The 26,588-nt window shown below is 36.6% G+C and overlaps 1 protein-coding gene across 1 annotated transcript; it reads left to right on the top strand.

The window, feature by feature from the left end:
* Positions 1–22,627: 22,627 nt before the first annotated feature.
* Positions 22,628–26,042, top strand: LOC134665728 (very long chain fatty acid elongase 7-like). Its single transcript, XM_063522701.1, has 5 exons — positions 22,628–22,817; positions 23,193–23,261; positions 23,788–23,984; positions 24,542–24,644; positions 25,860–26,042. The coding sequence occupies exons 1-5, from the start codon at positions 22,728–22,730 to the stop codon at positions 26,025–26,027; spliced, it is 627 nt and encodes a 208-aa protein (XP_063378771.1). The 5' UTR covers positions 22,628–22,727; the 3' UTR covers positions 26,028–26,042.
* The last annotated feature ends 546 nt before the right edge of the window (positions 26,043–26,588 follow it).

Here is a 26,588-nt window from a genome sequence, read left to right as displayed (position 1 = left end):
ATTTTCAAACTTAAAGTACTTGTTTTTAGAATTAATTCCAAGAGAAACGATAAGACAGTAAGACGTTTAAAGATAAGTTTACAAGCATTGTCTCATTTCAAATATTAACATAAGTAACTGAACTTCCTGTGTTTTACCGACATTGACAGAATATTAAATAGGTAATCTATGTGGTTAAGAAAAAAAACTTCTTTTTAAAGTTAACACTTTGTTGGCAAATAACCCAAAATTAATAAAATAAATATCAGATCAGACAGATCGACCTAGCCACTACTATGGGTACTAGACGACTATATCTAATAGGTAGATAGACAAACGGCGCGATTCGGAAAATGAATTAGAGATTCACTAGATATGAAATAGTAAAGATATGTGACGTTCCACGGCAAAAGGTACCATTGCCCCGGCTAAATATTGGCGTGGCGTTATTAATAGCGTAAGCGCCAGACGCCATAAGGTACTTTTTGCCATGGAACGTCACATATCTTTACTTTTTCATATCTAGTGACTCTCTAATTCATTTCCCGAATCGCGACGAAAGACAATAAAATTATTGATTCTCTTTGATATACCGGGTGTGGCCTGTAATACGAGCAAAAAAATGAGCATAGAAACATCCAAAACACAGGGACAAATATTTTGAACACACAAATATTAAAATACCCTTACCAGGATTTGAACCCGGGGCCTCCTGCTTCGCCTTATCTATTGAGCTTACTGAGCGCTGACTTAGTATAATTTCGAAGTAGGTAAGTAACTGGTGACTGAAGAGCTGGCCGCTACATCTCACAAGGTATCAGCATTGCGATACAGCGAGAAAATGCCGCCAGCATCCTTGGTACAATGCCTCTTAGGGCTTATTCTAGATTTAAGCTAGTTATTAATTTCGTTTAGTAGCACCACTCTATATGTATACCTTGTATGTAAATAAATGATTTCAAAGTTCAAATGACGCTAACCCATAGACTAAGAATCCTCTATTTAGACCAAGTTTAGAGCAATTATTTCATGCAACCGATGATGCCAAAAATGCGGGACGAGGTGAGCGAAGTCCCGTGCCGTGAGTTTGCCCGTTCAAAGACACGGACGTCACACAAAGACACTTTCGACTCGAACATGGAGTAAAATTACCGTATGCGTGGCAGAGGGGGTATGGGTTGACTATGCGCGACTATGCTCAGACTGGAGGATGTTTTGTCTGTGCGCTAACCTAACCTGCAGTATTACTTTACAGCATGGCTCGTCGTGACCAAACCAGTTGGTTGCTCAATTTGTTTCAATGTAAACATATAATTTTCTACGAATAGTTTAATTCAGTAAATGGCAAACTTTATTGCTATCTACATGCTTGAACAGTAACAGTAGCATAAATGCTTACAACTCCAAGGATGTTGCGTGTGCGTTGCTGAAAATCATCGCTAGGGAGATAATCTTCCTCTGAAACCGCACAGATTTTTTCCCTGTAAATACCACCAGTAGAAAGTCTTGATAATTTAAGTGAAAAAATATGAGAATTTTGGAATATATTTGACTTTTTGGGACCGGACCAAAGAATCAAATAAATCGAGCGAATCAAAGTTTCGTCTTGGCAGTTTTATGTTGAAGACTCTACTGACTTAAATCTTTACCAACACTGATACATACGAAAGTCTTGAATATTAAGAGGATACATTATTGGTCAATTTGCCATACAAACGTTCTCGACATTTTCCTCTACTGTCGCCGTTTAAAATTTTATGAAAACTAGTTATAAGTAATCGTACTTCGAGAAATCTCCGAATAGTATTTGGGTTTCTACTGAAGATTCCAATCACTAGCTTCAACTTAAGGTTGATCTCATAAACCTCAGTCAAGTCTAAGAGAATCCAACCTTTACCAACGCTAGAAAACTCTCGAACATTCAATTTCTAAATCACATTCCTACGACCTATTTGCAGCGTGTTTTTAAGCAGATAAATTGAGACGCAAGCGCGTAGCGAGCGTGTCGAAATTTGCGAATGACGCAAGACGTGGACACTGCTCCTACCGTCCGGCGAAGGTTATTCTGTGGGCGCGGACCATAATTGGATTTTTACCCTATAGTTATTCTTTTTTTTAATGCCGGTTGGTAGCAAACAAGCACATGTCGCCTAGTAAGCGGCTACCGTAGCCGATGGACGTCTGCAACTCTATAGGGCAACATTTCGTTGCCAATCTTTTAACGTTCAATTTTTGAAGATCTGGGGTTCTTGCTAAATTATGGATACTGCTATACTAATGCTGTATGGGCTTGTTGGGGGCTACAGTATGGGTACTTGAGCAGAGGCTCAAGTTGAGTTGTTGTTTGAGTGAGGGTTTTCTAGAGAGAGAAAACCTTGACAGGGAGTTCATTCCACAGCCGAAAACCGTTGAACCGATTGAGATGAAATTTGGTATGGAAATAGGAAAAGTAACATTCAAATGCAGTTATTCAAAGATTTTTTTTAATTCGCTTAGTCATGCCATGTCACGCCTGGGAATCGAACCGACTCAAAATTAAAAAAAAAATCCACTAGTCTATATACTTTATGTTAATGTTAAATTTCTCCTTAGGAGGAAACACTCGCCTATCGTACAAAATATCCATAAAATCGATCAAATTTTTTTTTTAATTTTAAGTCGCTTCGATTTCCGGGCGAGACAAGCGAATTTAATAAAAAATCTTTGAATGCAGGTTTATTTCTTTTTAAAATTAAAAGAATATTTCCTTTAAGTAAAATGAGCCTACTTAAGGTTTTAAGGTACTTTATCCAGGCCCCATTAATTTTTCCACAGTCAAATATACACGATATTTGACTCTCAATTGTCAGACATTAAAATTTTCCCATAGCGGTCAGAGTGGCGTCCTTGTGCGTGACAATTTTCCTTTAAGTAAAATGAGTTTACTTAAGGTTTTAAAGTACTTTGTCCAGGCCCTATGAATTTTTGAAGTGAAAACTTCTTTAGCGGCGCTGGGCACTTTCTGAGGTGGGGAAAAAATGATAAACTCGAGACAGCGATCACGTGACCGTAACGTTTAGATGGCCACTCATTTAGATGGCATTTAAATCAATAAAGAAAAACTCAAATATAATTCAATAAAGCTACATCTTGATGAAATCGCTAATAAAAGTGAACTCTAGTACTGGTGAATAAAACTCAAAATATCATGACCAAATTATATTTAGATGCGAGGTCTGCAAGGTAACTTTACAATTTCTATTCGAATTTTAAACAATTAACGCAAAAAATTGGAATTTCGAATTTTAAACAAGCTCACTGACCAGCAATTTCGGAACTAAAGTTTTTCAATAGAAAGGAGGATGGGTCAATTATACATAGTACTGCAGACATTTTGGACTAGTCATTGAGTTTTCACTTCTGTCGGCACTCCCGGAGTACAACCCGTTGTTTTTTTCCACACTGTACATTTGACTCTCAACTGTCAGACATTTAAAATTTCCCGTAGCGGTCAGAGTGGCATCATCGTCTTTGTCACGCACAAAACGATTTGTCGCAATGATGAAAATTTATTGAATTTTTGACCTTAATGTGACCACGTTCACTGCAGATGATTTGAAACGATTCCGATTTGCATACCTAATGACAATGTTGTAAACATATCCAAAAATAGTTACATGTATTATGTAAGTATTACATGTGATGTAAAGATTTAAGTTCGAGTCTGTATGAAAGGTAGTTGGTCTAATAACATATGTGTTCATTGCCTAAATAATTTAAAACCTGTACTGCTTACCATGTTTTGTAAGGCATGTTATACTTTTATTCTTTGTGCAGCTACGAAATTGTTATGTGCGACAATGTTTTAGTACTTACATTTATTTCGATAACTAATATTATAAAATAGACTTTATTTTATAATATTAATTAGCGAAATAAATGTAAGTAATAATAACTACTAATGCCGGGATAACGCGAGGAAGAAGAAGAATTAATATTATAAAATATACTTATAGATAGAATCACGAATAGTTGAGTTGAGAAAAACATGGGTACCTAACTACCTATAAAAATCAGTGTATTGCGTAATTAAATATGTAATAACAATATTAAATAATTATTAAATAAGCATAAAAGTAGTTAGATATGAATATAACGAATACTAATAAATAATAAAAAAATGGGTAAAAGAGAATAGAAAAAATAACATAAAAACTAATAACTTTATAATATATTTATTATAATATTTTCATACTTATACTTAAAAGTACATACACAATAGTTGTAAAAACATCAGTGTTTAAATTTTTAGAAATAATTTAGGGAAAAGGCGATCCAACCCACAAAGTTTACTGTTAATAAAATTTACACTTTTTCTTAAAAATATAAGACATTAAAATCCTTTTCGCTAAGCTCCGTCCAATGATACCATAATACATTAAAACATAATGTAGGTAAACTTATAAAAAGTGTTTAATATACTTGAGATACGTAACAATTTTAATAAATACATAATATGTACTTAGTATTTAGATTTTAATATATTATATTAAAATCATCTAATGTTAGTAAACAAAAGCATCTATAAACATAAATATAAATAAAAAGGGGTCAAGGTCGTCATTTTAGGCGGCGACCTTGAAATAATCATTCAAGATATAATAAGTGTGACGTCACAAACATTAATGTGAGGTCATACACTAATAGACACACATTTCTCGCCGTACATGGGTAAGTTGAATGCCTTCGATACAAGTTCAATAAATAATAAATTAGTTCCGGGCGCTAGGTACAAAGGTGGAATTCTGACAAAATTTTTTAGGGCACGTGCAGGAATAGTGCAATGTCAAAGTGTGGCATTTTTATCAACTTTTTTTTTAATATAGAAGAACAAGTAATTCACGTGCAATATGGGTACCTACGTACAAAAAACCTACCTACTTGGAACAATCAGTGTAATGCTTCCTATTAAATATATTTTTTTATTGAAACATATTGACTCCCTTTTTTAAAATCAGTAAATGGAAAAAAAATCAAAACCTTTTCAAATGTAAACAAATGAAGTATGTTTGTACCTACATAGGTGATAAATACTAAGTAATATAGGCACTACAATATACAATTTACGACCAACATATTATATATTAATTATGGTGAAATTGTAATTTAGCTAATTTAGTGATTTAAATGAATAAAGTTATGAAAATAACAAAAGTGCCTGTTGTTCCTTAATATTACAAAAATATCCCAGTTTTAAAAATAAATTAAACGAATATTTCGCCAAAAATTTACGTACCTATATTTTCGAAATACATTAGTCCTTAATTTTGTAATTAGAATATCTTATTTTTAAACATTTAGGGAAGTTAAAAAAAATCAGGACATCACGGAGTGAAGAGTCCAGGTAATAGGTACTACCAAAGTATTCAAACGGATTTTAGTATAAATTGTGACGTTCCACGGAAAAAGGTACCTTATGGCGGCTGGCGCTTACGTCGCATAGCGCCGCAATAATATTGGAGCGGTGTTAATAATAGCGTAAGCGCCGACCGCCATAAGGTACCTTTACCCGTGGAATGTCACAATTATTTATAAGTGATAAATTATAATAATTATGTTATCATCTCACATCGCCATCCCTCCCCAAGTCCCCACCTATCCCCACTATTAATAAATGTTAACTTATAGCTGTCATATCCTAAAACTGGCCTCAAATCATAATGTAAACATCACACACACAAGTCGCTCAAACACGTGAAAAACCTCTTTTTAAATGCATTTACGAGTACCTTTTCCCTAAACCTAAGACATGAAAATGAAAAATTATTTCAAACTAAAGGTAAGTCTCTGAATTTCCGGACACTGAACACTGAAGCAACATATGACCATACTTTAGTACAGTCGCCATCAGATATATCGGAGCGGCCAAGGTGCTCACAAACATCTAAACACGCCTCTATTGTTAAGGCGTTAGAGTGCGTGTTCAGATATTTTTGAGCACCTCGGTCGCTTCGATATATTACTATCTGATGGCGACTGTACCTACAGTTCAAATGTTTCAAAAGTTTTAGAATCATTAAGGCGATATTAATCACAAACAATAATGAAGCTCTATTAACCCTTTCAAAAACCAAAAGCGAAAATTAGTTTTCCCGAAGCCTTATTGTAATTGTACTTAATGACAGGTTACGCATTTGATCTGTCACTGTCAAAAGTGACATTTCAAAAACGTCACTTCTGACACTGTCAACATTAGTTGATTTGTTATTAAAGAAATTAATAATAGTTAAGCCTTTCGCATATGTAAAGTCTGACCAGGAATATATGATCACGCGCCATGTTGCGGAATTTCACTGGAACTAATTCATACTATGCTGAACTGTCACTCTATACATGAGAATAAACAGCGTCCTCTTGACAATGATCACAATATTACTGGTCAAACATATGCGAAAGGCTTATTAATAATTTGTTATGGATATAAACTCTCAGTGTCAAAAGTGACGTTTTTGAAATGTCACTTTCGACACTGACAGATCAAATGCGTAACCTGTCATAACAATTAGAATAACGGCCCCATTTGAACTTTAAGATACGTCAATTAATGGATCTAGAAACGATATGCATTAGATATGCCAGTGTCAAATGTGACGTTTCTTCAAACAAAAACGTCACTTTTGACACTGCACTAACACATCTAATCCATACAGTTTACTATTGATTGACGTATCTTTAAAGTTACTTTTACTACTTTATAACAATTGCCAAAACTGTCCGTGTAAGCCGGCTTTCAATCTCAAGGTCAAGTGTAAGTTGCGTAACTCACCCCAAGGCCGGCGCGGGAGCAGTGGGTCGTGTGCGCGGCTCGCTTCGGACTGAGAGTTCGCGGCGCCCGCGCAAGGGTTTCGCAAGTCTGTCTTAACTGGTGATTGTAGCGAGGGTTTCAAATGCAAGGTTGATTCATTGGAGTGGAGGGTGGAAGTGAAATGATGTACTTATTTTTCTTAGGGTTACTTGCAGCATCCCATTAACCCGGGGTTAACCGGTTAAGCCATTAACCCAGTGTCAAATTGTACTGGTAACCATGGTAACTCCAGGTTTAACCGGTTAATCCTGGGTTAGTGGAATGGTGCAAGTGGCGCTAAGGGCCACTTGCACCATCCAACTAACCCGGGGTTAACCCGTTAAACCGTTAACCCAGTGTCAATTGTACTGCTGGTAACCATGGTAACTCCAGGTTTAACCGGTTAACCTCCGGTTAGTAGGATGTTGTAACTGGCGCTTAGTAAATGTTTGGAAAAGGCCTGCCCTCGTTTTCTTCAGACCCTGTTAATGCCTGGTAGAATGCCGCCATCTTCTTTTCAGACTGCCTGCACCCCACCCCGGCCTGCATCATCTACAAGTATATATATATGTAGGTATGATGTTTCATGGATTATATCATAGCAAAAACAAATTAAGTTGACTTATTTTTTATTTTTTATCAAGCAGAAATTCTGTAAAAGGAACTGCATTCCCGTTGCCAGGGATGTTTTGGGATTATACTGAGCACCTTTTACTATGAGATCAACCCCGAAAATTTTATCCTCCCATAAAAAAAATACCCTCACATAAAAATGGACCAGCCAAAATGTATGAACAGCCAATTGTTTTTTTGCGTTTTTGGGGTTGGTCGCATAATAAAAGTTGCTCAGTATAATCCCCAAACCTCCCTAGCAACGAGAATGCAGTTCGTTTTTAGCCACCGTGTACCTATATTAATATTTTGCTAGCCTATTAAGGTGCCCCACTGCTGGGCAAAGGCCTCTCCCCTTGTCTTCCACGACTCCCGACATAGCGCCTGCTCTGGCCAGTTACTGAGAAAGGTGTCCAGGTCGTCCCGCCATCTCCGTCTGGGCCTGCCGCGTCCGCGTTCTCCTTCTGGCATCCACTTGGTAGCTACACTAGCCCATCTGTCTGGATGCATATATAATATTATAATATACATATATAGTAGTGGACCCTATAATGGACGTGGAACCAGTAATGGGACAAAAAAACTAAATCCTCTAAAATAAGTATCTAAAAGTAGTTTATAAACACTGGCTGTATATTATCATAAATAAGAGTCCTAGAGCTGTTTCAGTTTGAAGTTTTATTAAATTTGGTGGTTTTTTAAGAAATTGGCGTCAACCTAAAAGTTGTCGTGTCACTGAAAAAAAATACCACTAAGAATTCTTAACAACTTCGCTAAGAGAGGTGAGTTAATTTATTAAATTTTAATTAATTAATACTTGATGAAAACTAGAATGTGTTTTGTTAATTGCATTTACCATGAGATAAGGTATACAACACACTATGTTGTGACTCCACAGATGTAAAAGAATAGTGGTATTTGGCCCAATCCCATTATAGGAGCTGTAAAACTGCGTACCTCCTATGATGGGACAAATGACAGAATGATGCTTGCTATGCCATAATTTCATGTTTAAACAATACAAAAATAAAATGTAGTTAAGAAATATGTCAATCAGGAGGTATTCTCGGACTTCGGATAAATTAATATCGTTTTTCCAAACTTTTATTTAACTTGCCCTGTTAGTTAGTGTGGGTCCAATCTTGGTAGCTGAATTTGAGCCACTTTTCGATTTCCGATTCAGTTGAAATTTTGTGTAAGTACGTAATTAAGTACGCAAATCGGACGATAATGCAATATTATGATAACATGGACCTGATCTGATGATGGAGACAGAAGGTGGCCATGGGAACTTTATCGCATTAAACCCTAACTAATTGTGTTAGGGTATATTAGAATTGTCTCGATGGATCTAATACAATAATAATTGGCTGTGGAAAGAAAAATACATTCAGCGATAAAAGCTTATACCAAAAATTGTTTTATTTTGCCGTAATTTATTCCCCATTTCAATATTTTATACTGATAGAGCAATGTCCATTACAGGGGGCCCATTACTGGATCCACGTCCATTACCGGGGGCCCATTACTGGAACTTTGGTGTCCATGACTGGAGAAAAAAAGCATAGTTTTAATTTTATCAAACTGCACAACGGGACTTAATCGCGTATTTAAGTTTTAAGATTTACCTCCGACGTTTCGAGGACGGCGTTGTCCCCGTGGTCTCGGAGAAGACAACACCGTCCTCGAAACGTCGGAGGTAAATCTTAAAACTTAAATACGCGATTAAGTCCCGTTGTGCAGTTTGATAATGTTTAATAATCGTGAAAGTTTAAATCAGTGTATAGTTTTAATTTGTTAAATATGTGGAAACTAATTGCAGTATCGTTGATACAACACGCCTAAAACATGAAAGACGGATAGGACTTTCATCTTTTAACACGCTAAGCGGTAGACCATTTACATGTATAAGGGAAATATCATAAATACTCCAAATTTCCTCTTAAATGTCCCATGACTGGTGCTGTTACTATAAATAGTTTCCGAGCTTATATAATAGACGTGTCTAATCAAAGATTGTTTCAGTTTATGTCAGACTTTCCAAGTAACATAATATTAATTCTTTATTCCGAAAGGTTACACCGTGAGAAGGTAATTACATATGTATATAGAATTCGCAAAACGACCTAGATTATAATTGGCAATGTGGAAAAGTTGCATCTATAGGCTATAAGTAATCTGTGAGTTATCTAAATAGAGCAATAACCTCTACAATCAGGGGTTTAATGGCCGAGCGTAAGCGAAGTTCTCCGCTTCAGCTTAGGCAAACATTATTTCGTATGTCCGGATGTTCTCGTCTGTAGGTCACATTTTTCATTCTGTGATTGGATTTTTTTCAAAACGGTTGTTGTTGTTTGTTGTTAGTTGTTGTTGAACTTTAAGAAACGTCAATTAATAGGTCTGGAAACGATATGGATTAGATATGACAGTGTCAAATGTGAAGTTTCTTCAAACAAAAACGTCACACTGAGACATGAGACACGTCTAATCCATATCGTTTCTAGATCTATTAATTGACGTTTCTTAAAGTTCGAATCGGGTAGTAAATTTATTTCTGTAAAATTGTCCTTTAATATTTATTTACTTACTATTAAAAGAAATTAAATTATTTCAGAAAATATTTTAATTTCTTTTTAAAGTAGAACATATTCATAGTACCCACATGTGTACATTTATTTCAGTTAATAATTTATTTATTTCATTACAACTAAAGGTTGTTTTATACTCACGATGTTAGGTAATCCTAATATTCTTCCAAATAACCAAATTCACACGCCAGACACTGACCGCAATTTGAAACTATTTCTTTCCTATTACAATCAAAGTAGTCTAGACTTAGCTAGACATAACATTTACACAATGGTTACATGAAAGTTTAGCCTAATAATTATTGATGTGTAACCCAAATCGTTACATGATCAAAGAATTGCAACTCTGCAATTTTGGGTCCGAAATTTTTTTATTAGGGTTCTGTGATTCTGATTTATCTTTTAGGATACTGATATGCCCCTTCGAATTTTTAATTTTTTTATGATATGGGCTGATTTAGACCGCGCGCGAACTCGCATGCGATTTTAGTTACATTGCGCAATGTACTCAAACTCGCATGCGAGTTCTCGCATCGTCTAAATAGGGCTTATGAGGTAAATGACGAGCGCTGGTGGCCTAGCGGTAAGAGCGTGCGACTTGCAATCCGGAGGTCGCGGGTTCAAACCCCGGCTCGTACCAATGAGTTTTTCGGAACTTATGTACGAAATATCATTTGATATTTACCAGTCGCTTTTCGGTGAAGGTAAACATCGTGAGGAAACCTGCATACATCTGCGAAGAAATTCAAAGGTGTATGTGAAGTCCCCAATCCGCATTGGGCTAGCGTAGGGACTATATTAGCCCAAGCCCTCTCGCGCTCGAGAGGAGGCCTGTGCCCAGCAGTGGGGCGGTATATAGGCTGAGATGACGATGATGATGATGATGAGGTAAATGACCAGACAACTCACCTGATGGTACGTACCATTAGGGGGGTTACAAGTGCGCTGCCAGCATTTAAGATGAGAGTACGCTCTTCTCTTGAAGGTATGAAGGTCGTATCGGTCCGGAAATACGGCAGGCGACAGTTCATTCCACAATTTATGGCTCCTCTACACGATGGGCCAACGCCGGCCACTCCAAGAGACGCCATGCAGTAGAATGAGATAGCAATATCACCTGCTCCCTCTAACGCATAAATGCGTCCCTTGGAGTGGCCGGCGTTGGCCCATCGTGTAGAGGAGCCATTAGCTGAGCGAGGCAGGAAGTTCTAACGAATTTCACAACTTAAGTAACCTAGATATAGGTACTATTCTGGTATTACTAGATTTTAATATACTTATATCTAAACAATAGTCATGTAAATTTAAATTTATATGTAAATTTATTACGTCGTAATACCAAATTTATTAGTGAAAATCACTACACCTTATAAAACAAAGTCCCCCGTCGCGTCTGTCTGTTTGTGTGTTTTTATGTTCGCGATAAACTTAAAAACAACTGAACGGACTTTCATGCGGTTTTCACCTAATAATATGTTAACTCGTGCGAAGCCGGGGTGGATCGCTCATCATTATTAGATTAGGTATTTTTTAATAGTTTTTATTATACTCATACATATTTTACTTGGAATCAAATACTAATAACTTATTTTATACGGAACGCTGTAAGAAGAATTCCAGTCATACTTGCTTTTAGGCTAGATTGTTTATTATACAACAGACTAGAATATATCTAGGCTAGACTTGAAATTGATTAGGTATGACCTAGTGTTTAGTAACTGAGTATGAAATATACCTACTGACCTACGAGGAAGCTCTTGCAATGTTACGGGCTTAGTAAATTAAGATTAATAGATTTCATTTCATTTATTTAACATTAGGTAAAAGTCATGTGCATTACAGAATATGTTAGTTAGAATGCAATGTAGTCAGACATGACATGACAGGACAGGTAGATATTTTAATGCCCATTAAAATATCTACCTGTCATGTATGTACTGACTACATTGCATAGCGTTTGCCGTAAAATGCCCATTTTACATCATTGATGATGCATACGTCTTCCACCCTCCTAAAGTACATACATACATACGTCACTGGCTCAGTCAGTCAGTGACCCAAAGAGGATCTTGGCCTCATGCAAGAGAGCGCCATACTGCCCTATTCTGCGCCACTTCACGCCAGTTGGGTATTCCGAGGGCGGACAGGTGTTTTTGGGCTTCGTCACTCCAGCGGTATCTGGGGCGCCCAGACGGACGTTTATCCCCCGGGTGCCCCACATAACTACGCCCTTCTCACAGCACGATCCTCCCCCATCCTCTCCAGGTGACCAAGCCAGCGGAGTCGTGTGGCTTTGATCTTTATATAATTGACCCTCCTAAAGTAAAATGCAAAAACTTACATTCCACAAATCTTCTATTTCCGCACAGACTCTAATAAATACCTACTTTCAATTTTGGAATGTGTCACTTACTTGGGTACCAGAAGGAGTTAAGGATGACTCATGTCAGACCGGACTGTGTCTGGGCCGGAGCTTCCGGCGCATCGTTTTCTATGGAAAGCATCACGTGATCACCTGTCATGTCATAGAAAAGTAAGCTCCGGAAGCTCCAGCCCGGACACGGCCCGGTCTAACATAAGTCATGCTTTAAACAACAACTTTGCTCCCTTGTACAGTCGCCATCAGATATATCGGAGCGGGCAAGGTGTTCACAATATCTGAGCATGCGCTCTAACTCCCTGACAATAGAGGCGTGTTCAGATATTTGTGAGCACCTTGGCCGCTCCGATATATCTGATGGCGACTGTAAAACAAATAACGACTTATTATCTCGAGATGCTCGCCATAACCGTCAATTGTGTCGCAATTCTGCTTGCTGACATTTGCGAAGTGATTTTATCATGCGTGTATGTCAGGGCTTGGATGACGGCTGTCGAGACATCAGGAAGGACCGAAGGGCAACAAATAAAACACAGGTAAATATTTAAATGGATCTGGAGACGGAAGTTTACATATGTATAAGTAAAAGTCGTATGTACGTCGAATTTGTGCCCCATTTTTCACCCTAAGAGATTGAACTTCGAAAATATTTTTTGATGATCTCTAAAACATTTAATGCTTCATATCTTAAGGTCTATTTTGTTATTTGAACGAATTAGGCAGAGCTTTCTGTCAGTGTATTAAGTACCGAAACGGTAGTTTATATACACTTAAACCTTCCTCAAGAATCATACTATCGACAAGTCTGCCGTCCTAGTCTAAAAGGCAGTTTTTCGACAAAAGCTAGTTTCGAGATAATCGCAAAAAACCAACCCAAACATCTTTCTTGAATTTCTACGAAACGGTAAAACTTTTTCAATTTTTTCTTTTTGTATGCGGTAGGTATATATATATGTACTTATTTTAGGTATTTATAGTATGTTTCTAAACAGCTCAGTTTTTTTTATTTTATAAAAAACACTATAAATTAGTATTAAGCTTAAAAATGAGTAGGTCGTACTAGTCAAGAAGGCGGTAAACATGCGTTATGCGGCGTTCTAACTTAGTTCCGAAGTAGAAACTAGGTAAAAACGCCGTATATGTCACATGCTGCCTTTTTGCTTAGTACCAATGAATAATTCGCACTTGAGATCCTAAGTTAAAAGACCCTATAGCAGCTATTCGGCCTTTTTGGTTAGTATACTAGGAAAAATTATGAATTTGACCAGATTTTCGACTAGCGTGCTAGTGTAAAAAAACGTATACCAACAAAAACACCGAATATACGGTTTTATAGATTAGTATTTATGGAAGAAATGGGAATAAAAACAGTCACGTAGTTTAAATGTTTATTTATATACGAACAAAAAACGCCATACTAGTAGGCTATTATTAAAAAAACGAGATCCAGCAATTATTTTTTGGATTATAATCTCAATTACCATACAAAATTAACATATAAATTGGGTTATTACTAGTTACGATCAAGTTGTTACCAGTGGTAACTAATGGGAGTAGTTACCACTACAATCTTGTTAGGGTTCAATAAAGCCTCTATATTTATAGTATTCTACTTATACTGTTTTTATTACTATTGAACTGTAACAAAATGTTGGTGGTAACTACTAGGAATAAAATCCAACCTTTTACCAGTGGTAACTACTCGGAAACAAATCTCATTAGTTACCACTGGTAACAACTTGATGGTAATTAGTGGGAAAAACCCGATCTATGTGTTAATTTTGTATGGTAATTAAGATTATAATCCAAAAAGTAATCGCTGGATCTTGTTATTTTAATAATAGCCTGGTAGTATAGTGTTTTGTGTTCATATAATAAACAAACATTTAAACTGTACTGTAAAAAAATGTTGGTGGTAACTACTAGGAAAAATCCCACCTTTTACCAGTGGTAACTACTGGAAAAAGAAGTTCCCAGTAGTTACCACAAAACTGAGTTGGTGGTAGCTACTGGGAAGAAAAGTGGGATATAAATTCCCAGTAGTTACCACTGGTAACAACTTGGCGGTAGATGCCTAACTAGTGGGAATAGCCTCATAATATGTAACAAATTTTTAGTGTACGGCCTTTCTGATTTTATTTGTATAATAGACTAGATTTACTCGACTCTATTAATGTCATTACATATATGTCTAATGAGCATGAGCAACGAAACTTAACAGAGTCCGCAGTAAGCTCAGCCGAATTTTTACTTCCCATAAAAACGGAGATTCGTACTCATTTTAAAACAACGTGTTGGATTGTACTAAATTGCACATACAATGACATGAGGTATATCTATGCCAGTACCTAATTAGTTTATATTCCAACAAAACTAATGAAATAGAGGAAAAATAAGTTTTGTATGAAAAACTTATTTTCGCTGTATTTTTTTCTATGGTATCTGAAGCTACACATTAATTACAGGCATAGATATACCTTATCCTTTACTGAGTACAAAGTTTTAGAGCAATCTAGCTAATCGTTTTAAAATGAGAGCGTAACTACAGTTGTATGGAGAACCCAGCTTGCTGCTGACTTAAATCTTAGCAAACATTTATCTTTGTAGGTGACCAGTTTTTGCGTACACGTAACTCAAAAAATACATAATGTTTTACCGAATTCGTGGCATCTCTAATATTTATGTTAGTTTGTTATCAATAGGCATGGAATTTCATCGCACGGTAATACGTTAGCGAATTATGTAGTCTACATTAGCAATAAAATTAATACGAGTGTATTAATTCCTGCACATACTCTGTCATTTATTTAATTCTAAAACGCCTTTTAGCGGTTGTAATTAAAAATTAGCTTAGGGCGGCAGAAGTGCAAACCGCATGAAAATACGTTCAGTAGTTTTTGAGTTTATCGCCAACATACAAATAGACAGACGCAACGGGGGACTTGGTTTTATAAGGTGTGCCTAGTGATTATATTTTGATTCGGAGAGTCTGGTTTAGAGATATCATTTTAATGTAACTTATAATTCGGCCCTTTGTGAATTCGAGATTTATTGTGCTAATTCATTTAACCTACATTACGTATTTGTAAAAAAAATTGTAATCTTAATATACCTATTGTATAAAATACATTTTCTAGCACTTATTTGTGGTAGCTTGTAGTTACCAATTGGTTTTCCTTACTTTTCATACTTAGGTATTTAGCGATTGAAAGCGCTGGTGGCCTAGCGGTAAGAGCGTGCGACTTGCAATCCGGAGGTCGCGGGTTCTAACCCCGGTTCGTACCAATAAGTTTTTCGGAACTTATGTACGAAATATCATTTGATATTTACTAGTAGCTTTTCGGTGAAGGAAAACATCGTGAAGAAACTGGAGAAATCCCAATAAGGCTTAGTTTCCCCTCTGGGTTGGAAGGTCAGATGGCAGACGCTTTCGTAAAAACTAGTGCCTACGTCAAATCATGGGATTAGTTGTTTAGCGGACCCCAAGCTCCTATGTGAGCCGTGGCAAAATGTCAGGATAACGTGAGGAAGAAGAGAGGTATTTTGCAATTGAGCTTAAACAAATAAATAAATAGTATTTCCTTCACAATAAATATTCTGTAATGTACTGATAAAACACGATCGACCTCTATCCTGTCCGATAAGGCTCGAACGGTCGAGAAATGTAAAAACTTGACATTTAAAGATCTTTATTAATTTCCCCGTCAGCATAATTTCATCGCCTCTTTACGATCAGGAAAAGTCTCCAAAATACTACAATAAATTCTGGACAAATTGAAAATAATTACGATCTTAACTAGACATATCGTAAATAAGAACTTAAACATCCATAATTGTTTTGACCAATTACATATTGAAAAGCAAAATGTCAAATGTACATGTTATATGTGACATCCCACGGGTAAAGGTACCTTATGGCGGTCGGCGCTTACGCTATTATTAACACCGCTCCAATATTATTGCGGCGCTATGCGACGTAAGCGCCAGCCGCCATAAGGTACCTTTTGCCGTGGAACGTCACATATGTATGAAACTTACAGCCTATTGTTTCCAAGTGGCATCAGGTTATCATAGCTTAAATCAGCGAAGGCGTCGCGAAAAAAACTGCCAAGTCATTAAGATTACGTGACAATCCGTGTAGAGTGTAAACTTGACCTGGTTTGAGAGAGGTGTGACCCGCTGATTTGTGAAATAGGCAAACCATTGATACAGGTGGATGCAAGGTCGTTTAACTATTTGCGAAATAAAAAAAACAAGTTTTTGGCTTTTATATAGGTGATAATATATTTGACATTGAAATTTTTTAAATGGACATGACTGTCGCATAAACGTTAGGTTTATACAATCGACGTCAAAGATATGTTTACTTTTTCGCCTATCTTTGAAGTCGACTTTACCTAAATATATCAAAGTTTGTTTTATTTATTCTATATTCCTGTTTCCTATTTAGGACACCTAAAAGATTAATAAATATTGTCACTTACCTATTACATACATTTTTTACCTCTAATATTTTCATAATAATTTAATAAACTAGACATTTAAAAATATATAATCTCACGAATGATAAATGAATTACTAAAATTAGAAGTCTAATAAATTTTCTTTTGCACCAGCTTTCATTTAAAAAAACCGGACAAGTGCGAGTTAGACTCGCCCACCGAGGGTTCCGTACTTTTTAGTATTTGTTGTTATAGCGGTGACAGAAATACATCATCTGTGAAAATTTCAACTGGGTTCATGAGATACAGCCAAGTGACAGACATACGGACAGACAGTGTAGTCTTAGTAATAGCGTCCCGTTTTTACCCTTTGGGTACGGAACCCTAAAAACAGTAAAACCGTTGTATTCGTGGGATTCACTTAATTCATTCAACTATACTCCTCCATTGAATGACTTCTATTAAGTACGCCGTACCTAAAGTTGTGATGAAAATGTAAGTATATACTACATAGAATAATGATGAAATACCTCAATAAAAACAATACTTGCCCTTTATTCATGGCTTCTGAGAAGCCAGTTTGAAACGAAATCTCTGCAGTTTACCTGTTTCATAAGATGTTACATGTCCGTATCAAATTGTTAAGAGTTCCCAGCCAGCTCGGCCGAATTTCACCTTCCCATACAAACGGAGCTTCGTTCTCATTTGAATCTATTCTGTTTTGCCCTATGGTTGACTGGTAGAGAATGCCTATAGCGGCATTATTTAAGTCCGCCCGTTGTACTCTTTTTTATGTGCAGTAAAATTTAACAATGAATAAATAAACTACGTGTTGGATTGTACTGAAACTTTGCACATACAATGACATGAGGTATATCTAATAACATTTAGTCGTGTAATTGGTTTATATACAGGGTGGAAAGATAAGTCGGGCCCTGGAGGGAAACTACCTTAAATCCTTAAGCTGGCTCATTTTGCTTAAAGGAGACATTCCTTCATTTTTAAAAAGAAACAAAACTGCATTCAAAGAATTTTTCTTTTTTTCTTCAATTTGGCTTGTCTAAATAAATCTTGAGTACTAAATATTAGATTTTATGAATTTTTTGTACGACAGACGAGTGTAAGACCTAATGTTTCTTGGAGAAATGTTATCATTGACATTAACTGTATCGACTAGTACAATAAAATTGCGAGTTTTTATTTTTTGGAATTTTTAGTCGGTTCGAGTACCGGCCGAGGCAAGCGAGTTTTAGAAAATCTTTGAATGCAGTTTTGTTGTTTTTTAAAATAAAGGAATGTCTCCTTTAAGTAAAATGAGCCAGCTTAAGGATTTAAGGTAGTTTCCCTCCAGGGCCCGACTTATCTTTCCACACTGTATATAGCTCCAGTTTATAAAACAAACGAAATAGAGCAAAACAAAGTTCTGTATGAAAAACTTAAATTCGCTGTTTTTTTTTACTTTGGTACCTATCTGAAAGCTACATAAACTAATTACAGGACTAGGTATACCTATTGTTTCAGAGCAATCTAGCTAGTCGTTTTGAAAATGAGAATGGAACTACGTTTGTATGCAGAAACGAGCTTGCTGTGGACTTTTAAGACTGCCGTATTCGAACTTCAAGATATTCACAAGAGACGACACGTACTAGATCCATTCTAGATACGTTATAGTTTAGATATCAACTAGTTCTCTTTTGCAGCGCAATTCGGGCAACCAATGTCACTTTTACGTTAGATAGAGTAAGATATCAATTAGATGTGAATTGGATCTCTAAGTCATATCCTGTGAAAATCGTTCAAGTATATCCCCAGAATCGCGCAAATGTCAAATTTGACAGGTTAGATCTTAAACATATCGTTATCGTATCTTGGTGATGTCTAAAATATGTCTAATAGATTTCTATTTCAAAATCCGAATCGGGCCCAGAGTCGGCGTATTTGTAACGGGTTTATGGTGTATGTACTTATGTACCTAACCATAACAACACAAAACCGTAGCGTCCAAGAGCAATAGTATTCGCTTACTATCAGGAGATTCGTCTGCTCGTTTGCCTCCTAAATCATAAAAAAGACTATTCAATTTGCAAAGATACTTGTATTTTTTCCTCACCGAAATGATGATATAAGTAAGAATGAAGTAGGTAGAAACAAGTATAATATACACCGTGTTTTTTTTTAATTCCGTTAATTTCAAGGGTGCATCCCTGATCTTAAATCAAGTAACTTTCGCAAAGACACCGATATTCTAATTAACTCCATTTCGGAGATACCTACACAATAATTTATTTTTTTCCTATAAGGCCTCTACAAGCGTGTACACTTATTGCCTTAGGGCCGGTTTACATATTGATTAGTGTTTAGAATGAGTTCATACATTTGCTACTAAACTAAACTTAAGTACAATCTCGGTCAATCGATGTTCGAAATGACATTGATATGTCACAGATTTCAATTGTTTTGCTCAACCAAAACGTAATGCCCGTGTTACAACAACGATATATTATTATGCTACATTTAATTACTTTTAAAGTAATAGATATACTTATATAGTATAGTATGTAGTATAGTATGTAGGGGATAGTATATTAGTAATATGTTTAGATTTTAAGTTAGGAAATTGCATGTAAATTATTTAAGTAGATTTTAAGATTGACTTTGATTTGTATTAAATAAATAAATATGGTTTATATTACTTTTTAAACTTAATATTTTTTTTTACCAAAAAATAGATATTTTTTTTGAAAATTAACTATGCCATTAAGTTCTCTTAGGTCCACTTGCACCATCCCGCTAACCCGGGGTTAAGCGGTATAACCGTCAACCCAGTGTCAAATTGTACCGGTAACCATGGTAACTCCAGGTTTAACCTGTTAACCCCGGGTTAGTGGGATGGTGCAAGTGGGACTTAAACGTACTTAACCATACCCCGAAGTTAACGGAATTCAATAAAAACACGGTGTATATTAATATGTATTTCTTATATACTTAAGCAATATAAATGATTCTACAGAAAAGACGAGCCGGGGCTTGATTCGAATTCACAACCTCCAGTCCTGGCCGCTGAGGCCAGGCCCTGTAGTAATTACTAGCCGCCCCTTTCTCACCACCCGTCATACATTGCCGCCTTGCTGCCGCCCACATGTCTTGCCGCTCTAGGCCCGGGCCTACTGGGCCTTAGGGAAATCCGTCACTGACAACCTCCGAGCAAGTTCTGGTTTGAACGCCACCTTTCCTCTGCCACCAGTTCTACTCTTAAAGTGCCTTCACGATAGTAAATAGCAAACAACTTCACCAGGATGGTTAACATTTTTTGTATAGGCACTTACTAAAATTATACATAAAATGTGACGTTATCTATGAAAAGGGACCTTATTGTCGATGGCGCTTACGCCATTATTAACGATGCTCCGATATAAATACAATGCCGCGCGACGCTGTGCGGCGTAAGCGCCATCGACAATAAGGTCCCTTTTCATAGATAATGCCCCAAATAATGTATGCCTAATACTATGTAATGTAATGTATGTAATGTAATGTATGCATAAAATAATGTGTCTGTGTCTGCATGTACTGTCTTACGCAAATAAATAAATTATGAATTATGAATGTATGTTACTTATTCAACCCTGTGGTGTGGGATGTCGCTAGATAGGTCTTTCGAAACGATTACAGGGTTTTTAACAGTCATTTTTGGTAAATTGATTAGATTTTCGGAAATGATCGATCCGAAAGAACATGTTGCTAATATGTATTGAATTTTAGGCAACCTACTGTAACGGACGGGTAACTCTAACTACGGACTCCTGGTACTCCTACACTGAGCATGGCCCGAGATGGTCTTGGCCGGTTCTTTGTACATTTGGTTCCAATCCAAATTTTTGGCGTAGTCAGGCGTGGCTCACTCCGCGATTTCGTCGCTTTGCTACAGGTAGCTAAAAGTACATCCGTTCCACACCAATTTTGGGGTTTGCCATAAGCCGCGCGTGGCGCTGTCGCCACCTAGCGGCCATATCTGTGCTGATCGTAACAGACGCGTTTTGTTAGAGAGTGAGTCTTCTGTACCTAGTACTATTATTTATTCTGTGGCGTAGTGCAAAAAAAAAAAACCGTTGTAGACAAGATAATCTCTACGATTATTTTCTGATTAGTACATATTAATTAACTAGCATTGTAGAAAGTATGTAATTCATTTCACAGTCAGACAATTTATGTTTATTTATGTTAGTATAATAGGGTCATTCCGGGAGAGGTGCACCAAGGGATAAATAAGGGAGAAACATTTAACAGGTAGGTATCCTGGTATCCCTAAACTATTACTATTTTGTTGGTTTCGTTTTGTACGGTACGGGGGAGCAGAGCTACATTTTGAAAAAAAAAACATACATGACTGTGTGAGTGAAACTGTGATCTTGAAAATATAATACTTATACTTATTTTTTTGTGTTACTTAAAATAAAATAAAAAACTATTTTCGTACTGTTTGTTTGTTTGATGACTAATTAATGCTCATAAGAAAAATATATAAATAATGTTTTTGATTTGGGTACTTACCTACTTAATTAATATCTGAATGTTGTTTTGACTGTAAAATTATTTCATGTTGGTAGTTTTAATAAAGGATTTATTATTTATAAATAATTAAGATGTCGTCATCACTTCTCACAGCAGAATCCATGCATTTAATTAAGTGACGTCATACGAAAATCTCACCTACTTGTTCGTTACATGCCAAATTTAACTTAAAATCCTGAACGGTAAAGTATGAGTTAATTTTTTTAAGGGTTTTAGAAAATCTATAGCCATTTATCCCGTAATTACCGTGCATATGCGACAATAACAATAGATAATTAATTATTTACTTTCTGACCTTACGCATAATATAACGCATTCCAATACAGCGGCTGATTTCAAAGTCATTTAGTTAATTTTCAACCTTAAGTCATAATAATAAGTTCGAAATTTAACTGCACATTATTTCGACTTCTATCCTTTTCTAGCGCAATTTTAGGTGTTAGTTAATAAAATTAACATACAAAGGCGAACGACCACTGAAATCACTAATCAATCTACTTAAAAGTCAGCTAATGAGCTAGAAAGCATTTCAAGTTTAATTTCAGTATAAAAGCAACCGCGACTATGTTAATAGGCATTTCGAAATTTCTCTGTTGATTTATTGATAAATTAAATAAATAAATTATAGTTAATAGATTATTTTAATAATGGAATATGTAAAATTAAAAACTGGATATGAAGAGAGTAGAGAAATAAATCTTCTCGATGATAATGGTGAGTATATTTATTTAAATTTAAGGATTAAGGTAAGGCGAAGTAAGATGGACAACGGGGCAAGATTCTTATATAGAATTTCCATACTTTCTTTATGCTCTAGACAAAACAAACAGTGTTATTGTTAATAAAGCTGGCCCAATAACGAAGATTTTCTATTAGGTAATTAGGTATAACAGTTTAAATAGCACTACCTTCTTAAAATACGAGATACGAGCAAATAGGATAGTGCGCTAACAGCCATGAAGGTTTAATATATTACTTATAGCCATAGAGTGTTAGTGAATTTAGGGAACTAATAACAATAACAAACATAAGACCTTGATATTTATATTGAGCACTTCAACCGTGCGGTCGAAATTAAAAACTTTTTAACTAAGTAACTCTACGTATAAAATTACCATACGGTACCATTTCCATCGGGTTCTTGTCTCATCTTACAAGCGTAAAAGGTGTTCATTTTTTCTGTCATCAATCCATATTATGTAGTTGTTAAAATAAATGTATTTTGTTTTACAGATATCGTCAAAAGATGGAGTCTCACAGAAACCGCGATAGGTTTAGGATTAGTTCTAGCTCTGTATCTATTGGTAGTTCAAAAAATATTGCCAAACTATATGAAGAACCGACCACCATACAGTTTACAAAGTATTTTAACCAAATATAATGCTTTTCAAGTCCTGTCATCGGCGTACATCGTATTTTTAGTAAGTATTACCATGACAAAGTTATATCCTGACCTCAGTTATACATATAAAACAATTATATATGTTATGACACCGGATACAATTTTGAAAACGATAGCAGAAGATTTTGGGAACGATGGTATTCATACACATAGAATTTTTTTATAACATCAGTGTAGAAGCAAAATTGGGTAGTACCTAGGTTTTACAGTTAACTTATTTATTGAATTTTTATACTTACTATTTTGTTTATTCGCTATTTAATTTTTCCATGTTGCCCAGGGTCCCATTTTGCTGACATTGTAAATTAGGTCATTATTTGTTAAATATGTCATTTTTATTTACTAGTAAATTGATTATTGACTAATTATTATAATTACTTATATTATTCCGCAGTACGCTAGATACATTGTGAAACATGGCATCATCACTACAAGATGTCCTCAAGGAGAGGATCTGCAAGGAGTATGTTTGTATACAAGTTATTTAACCAATATAATAATATTATATATGTCCCTACAGTCACAGAATAAATAGTACTAGGTACAGAAGACTCACTCTCAAACAAAACGCGTCTGTTACGATCAGCACAGATATGGCCGCTAGGTGGCGACAGCGCCACGCGCGGCTTATGGATTCCCCAAAATTGGAGTGGAACGGATGTAGTTTTAGCTACCTGTAGCAAAGCGACGAAACTGCGGAGTGAGCCACGCCTGCTACAGTCACCACACGGGATTGTTATGCCATTAGGGTTCTTGCTAAATTGGAAATTCTATAGCGTAAGTATTGAGCAACCAATTTTGCTAGGACCCTAAATGGCGCAACAATCCCGTGATGGTTCAAGGACCAGAGGGCCTACCGCGAACCACGTTCGACGTGTTGCCTCTCTATCGCACTTGTAAATACGTATGTAAGTGTGACAGAGAGCCAAGAAAGTGGTTCACGGTATTCCCTCGGGGGTCCTGTGAATACTTACAAATGAAATCCCCAGGTCATCAAAGAGATCTACCCCTACTTCATCGCGAAGCACCTTGACCTTCTGGACACGGTGTTCTTCGTGCTTCGGAAAAAGGACAGCCAGGTGACCTTCCTCCACCTGTACCATCACACGGCCATGGTGTCCTGGACATGGCTGCATCTGATGTATCACCCGACTGACCACTTTGTGGTGGTGGGGCTGCTTAACAGGTAATTTTAGGCCTCCCTTAGTATTATGGCTCCTCTACACGATGGGCCAACGCCGGCCACTCCAAGGGACGCATTTATGCGTTAGAGGGAGCAAGCGATATTGCTATCTCATTCTACCGCATGGCTGCGTCCCTTGGAGTGGCCGGCGCTTGCCCATAGTGTAGAGGAGCCATTAAAACAAGTTAAATGCACCTACTTATTTATGAAAATATTTTAATTATTTTATTTATTAAGGGCAGGAATAGAACCTATTGTCTTTAAGGTGATATTGAGATGGTTTCGGTTCGGTTTTCTTTTCCGCTCCATTTTAACGTGTGGCTTGGACACTAACGCTCTGATGAGCAGCCTAGTAAATACAGTCAACTGTAAAAATATGGGTATTATGGGTGCACGAATCATCTCAAAAATATGTCATAGCTCTTATGTCCGCGTTAAGTACTATGGGACATATTTTTGAATAAGTTGGCTACACCCATATTTTTACAGTCGACTGTACCTTTCGACAACATCAAGCATTCGTTATAATTATCATAATATGTAATTTCTTTGTTCAACAGTCTCGTCCATGTGATCATGTACGCGTATTATGGGATCAGTTCCATGGGCCCAGAGTATCAAAAATATGTTTGGTGGAAGAAACATGTCACTAAGATCCAATTGGTAAGTAAGTCTATTGTGCGGCCACTTGCATCATCCCACTAACCCGGGATTAGCCGGTTAAACCTGGAGTTACCATACCAGTACAATTTGACACTGGGTTAATGGTTTAACCGGTTAACCCGGGTCAGTGGGATGGTGCAAGTTACGCTAAGCGGCCTCATAGCTTATGGGACGCATTCTAAGAGTATCAAATCACACTCTTTTTTTTTAAATAAATCTCACTGCAGTGATAGGAAAGTCATTCTACAACAGGAGCGTTTTAGGAAGAAATTATTTTCTGAAATGCACAATGTATTTATGTATAGCTCGTATTATATCAAATTATACAGGGTGGCTAAAAATAACTGCATTCCCTTTGCCATGGAGGTTTTGGGATTATACTGAGCAACATTTACTATGGAACTATGATACCAACCCCGAAATTCAAAAAAGAAATGGCTGTTTTACATTATGGGTGTTCCATTTTCTATGGGAGGGTAATTTTTTTTTCGCGATTTCGGGGTTGGTCCCATAGTAAAAGTTGCTCAGTATAATCCGAAAACCTCCCTGTTAGTGAATGCAGTTATTTTTTAGCCACCGTGTATATCTAATGGGTGCCTAAATAAACTCTGTATTGATCAACAAATATCGGTCAAGTCGAGATTGCTCAAACAAAAACTATAGGCGTTTATCTCTAGTAGAACAAAAATTCTTTATGTACGATGTCCTAAGTCTAGGGGGCCAGTAGTACAGAAGTACAGATGGACTGCAATTTGTATGGAAACTGTACGCCGACGTTGCAGTCGTACAGGGGGCCGATATTTGAAATTCGACCACTCGATTTCGTGTATTTCGTTAAATGATATCTCCACTACTAGGCGTTTAAATTCTACTAATAGAAATGAAATCGAGTGGTCAATACCACTAGATTTCAAATTTCGATCGCTCGTGTTTCAAAAATTAGCATTTCGCCATTTTCCAACGATTTTCGAGTGACGAAATCGATTGATCGAAATTCAAGAATCGGCCCCCAGTTCCCATACAAATTGCATCGCGAAAAAAAATTAACCTTGCCAACCATAGAAAATGGACCAGCCAAAATGTTACGAACCAGCCAATTTTTAAAAGTTGCTTAGTAAGTATAATCCCAATCTGGCAACGGGAATGCACTTATTTTTAGCCAATGCACTTAGTTTTATGTCATAAACATACTTATAATATTTATTTTATTTTCAGGTACAATTCATTCTGGTAATTTCTCATCTGTACTACCAACAGAAGTTAACCCCCTGCCCGCTGCCTGCTTTCTTCCACTACTTCTGTGTATTTAGCATCGGTTCTTTCTTCTTTCTCTTTCTTAAATTTTACTTCAACAGTTATACAAAGAAGACAAGGAGAGAATGAGGAGATTATTGTTAATACATAAATTAAAAATTAAAAAACCCCCAACGCAATTAATAGTTTTTTTTTAATGTATCACCGCTAGAAAACCTGCTTCCAAATAAAATAACAATGGACCATCATACTGGCCCACTAAGATGAGCCAGCTTGTGGAGAGGGTAATAGTGTCGGATCGGGATGGCGATGGCGATAGGATGGCCACGGTGTCGGTTTTCCGTGCGCTCATCAAAGGTAGTAGGCCAGCGATTGTCCTCTCATCGCATAGCCATCTCGCTTGTAGCACTGGGCCATCGTGGGTTAAGCAATAACCATCGTATGGCCATCTAGCTGGTCCAGCGCTGGGCCATCGTGTAGACGAGCCATAAGAGTTACAGTGCCACAGATGACACACACCGTACCAGTCAAACTTAATAACATACCTCTTTTTGCGTCAGGATAAATAATAAAGGAAATCAGTGACTGAAATTGGTGTGTAAAAAGTCCTCCGAGCTTGTTATTTTTCGCTTCAATTTTTTTTTATTCTACGTTTTCCTATAGTTCAGTAGTAGTAGTAGTGGCAGTCGC

Source organism: Cydia fagiglandana, chromosome 7 (genome assembly GCF_963556715.1).
Source record: "Cydia fagiglandana chromosome 7, ilCydFagi1.1, whole genome shotgun sequence".
Taxonomy (NCBI): Eukaryota; Metazoa; Arthropoda; class Insecta; order Lepidoptera; family Tortricidae; genus Cydia; species Cydia fagiglandana.
This window is presented reverse-complemented; position numbering and strand designations above follow the sequence as displayed.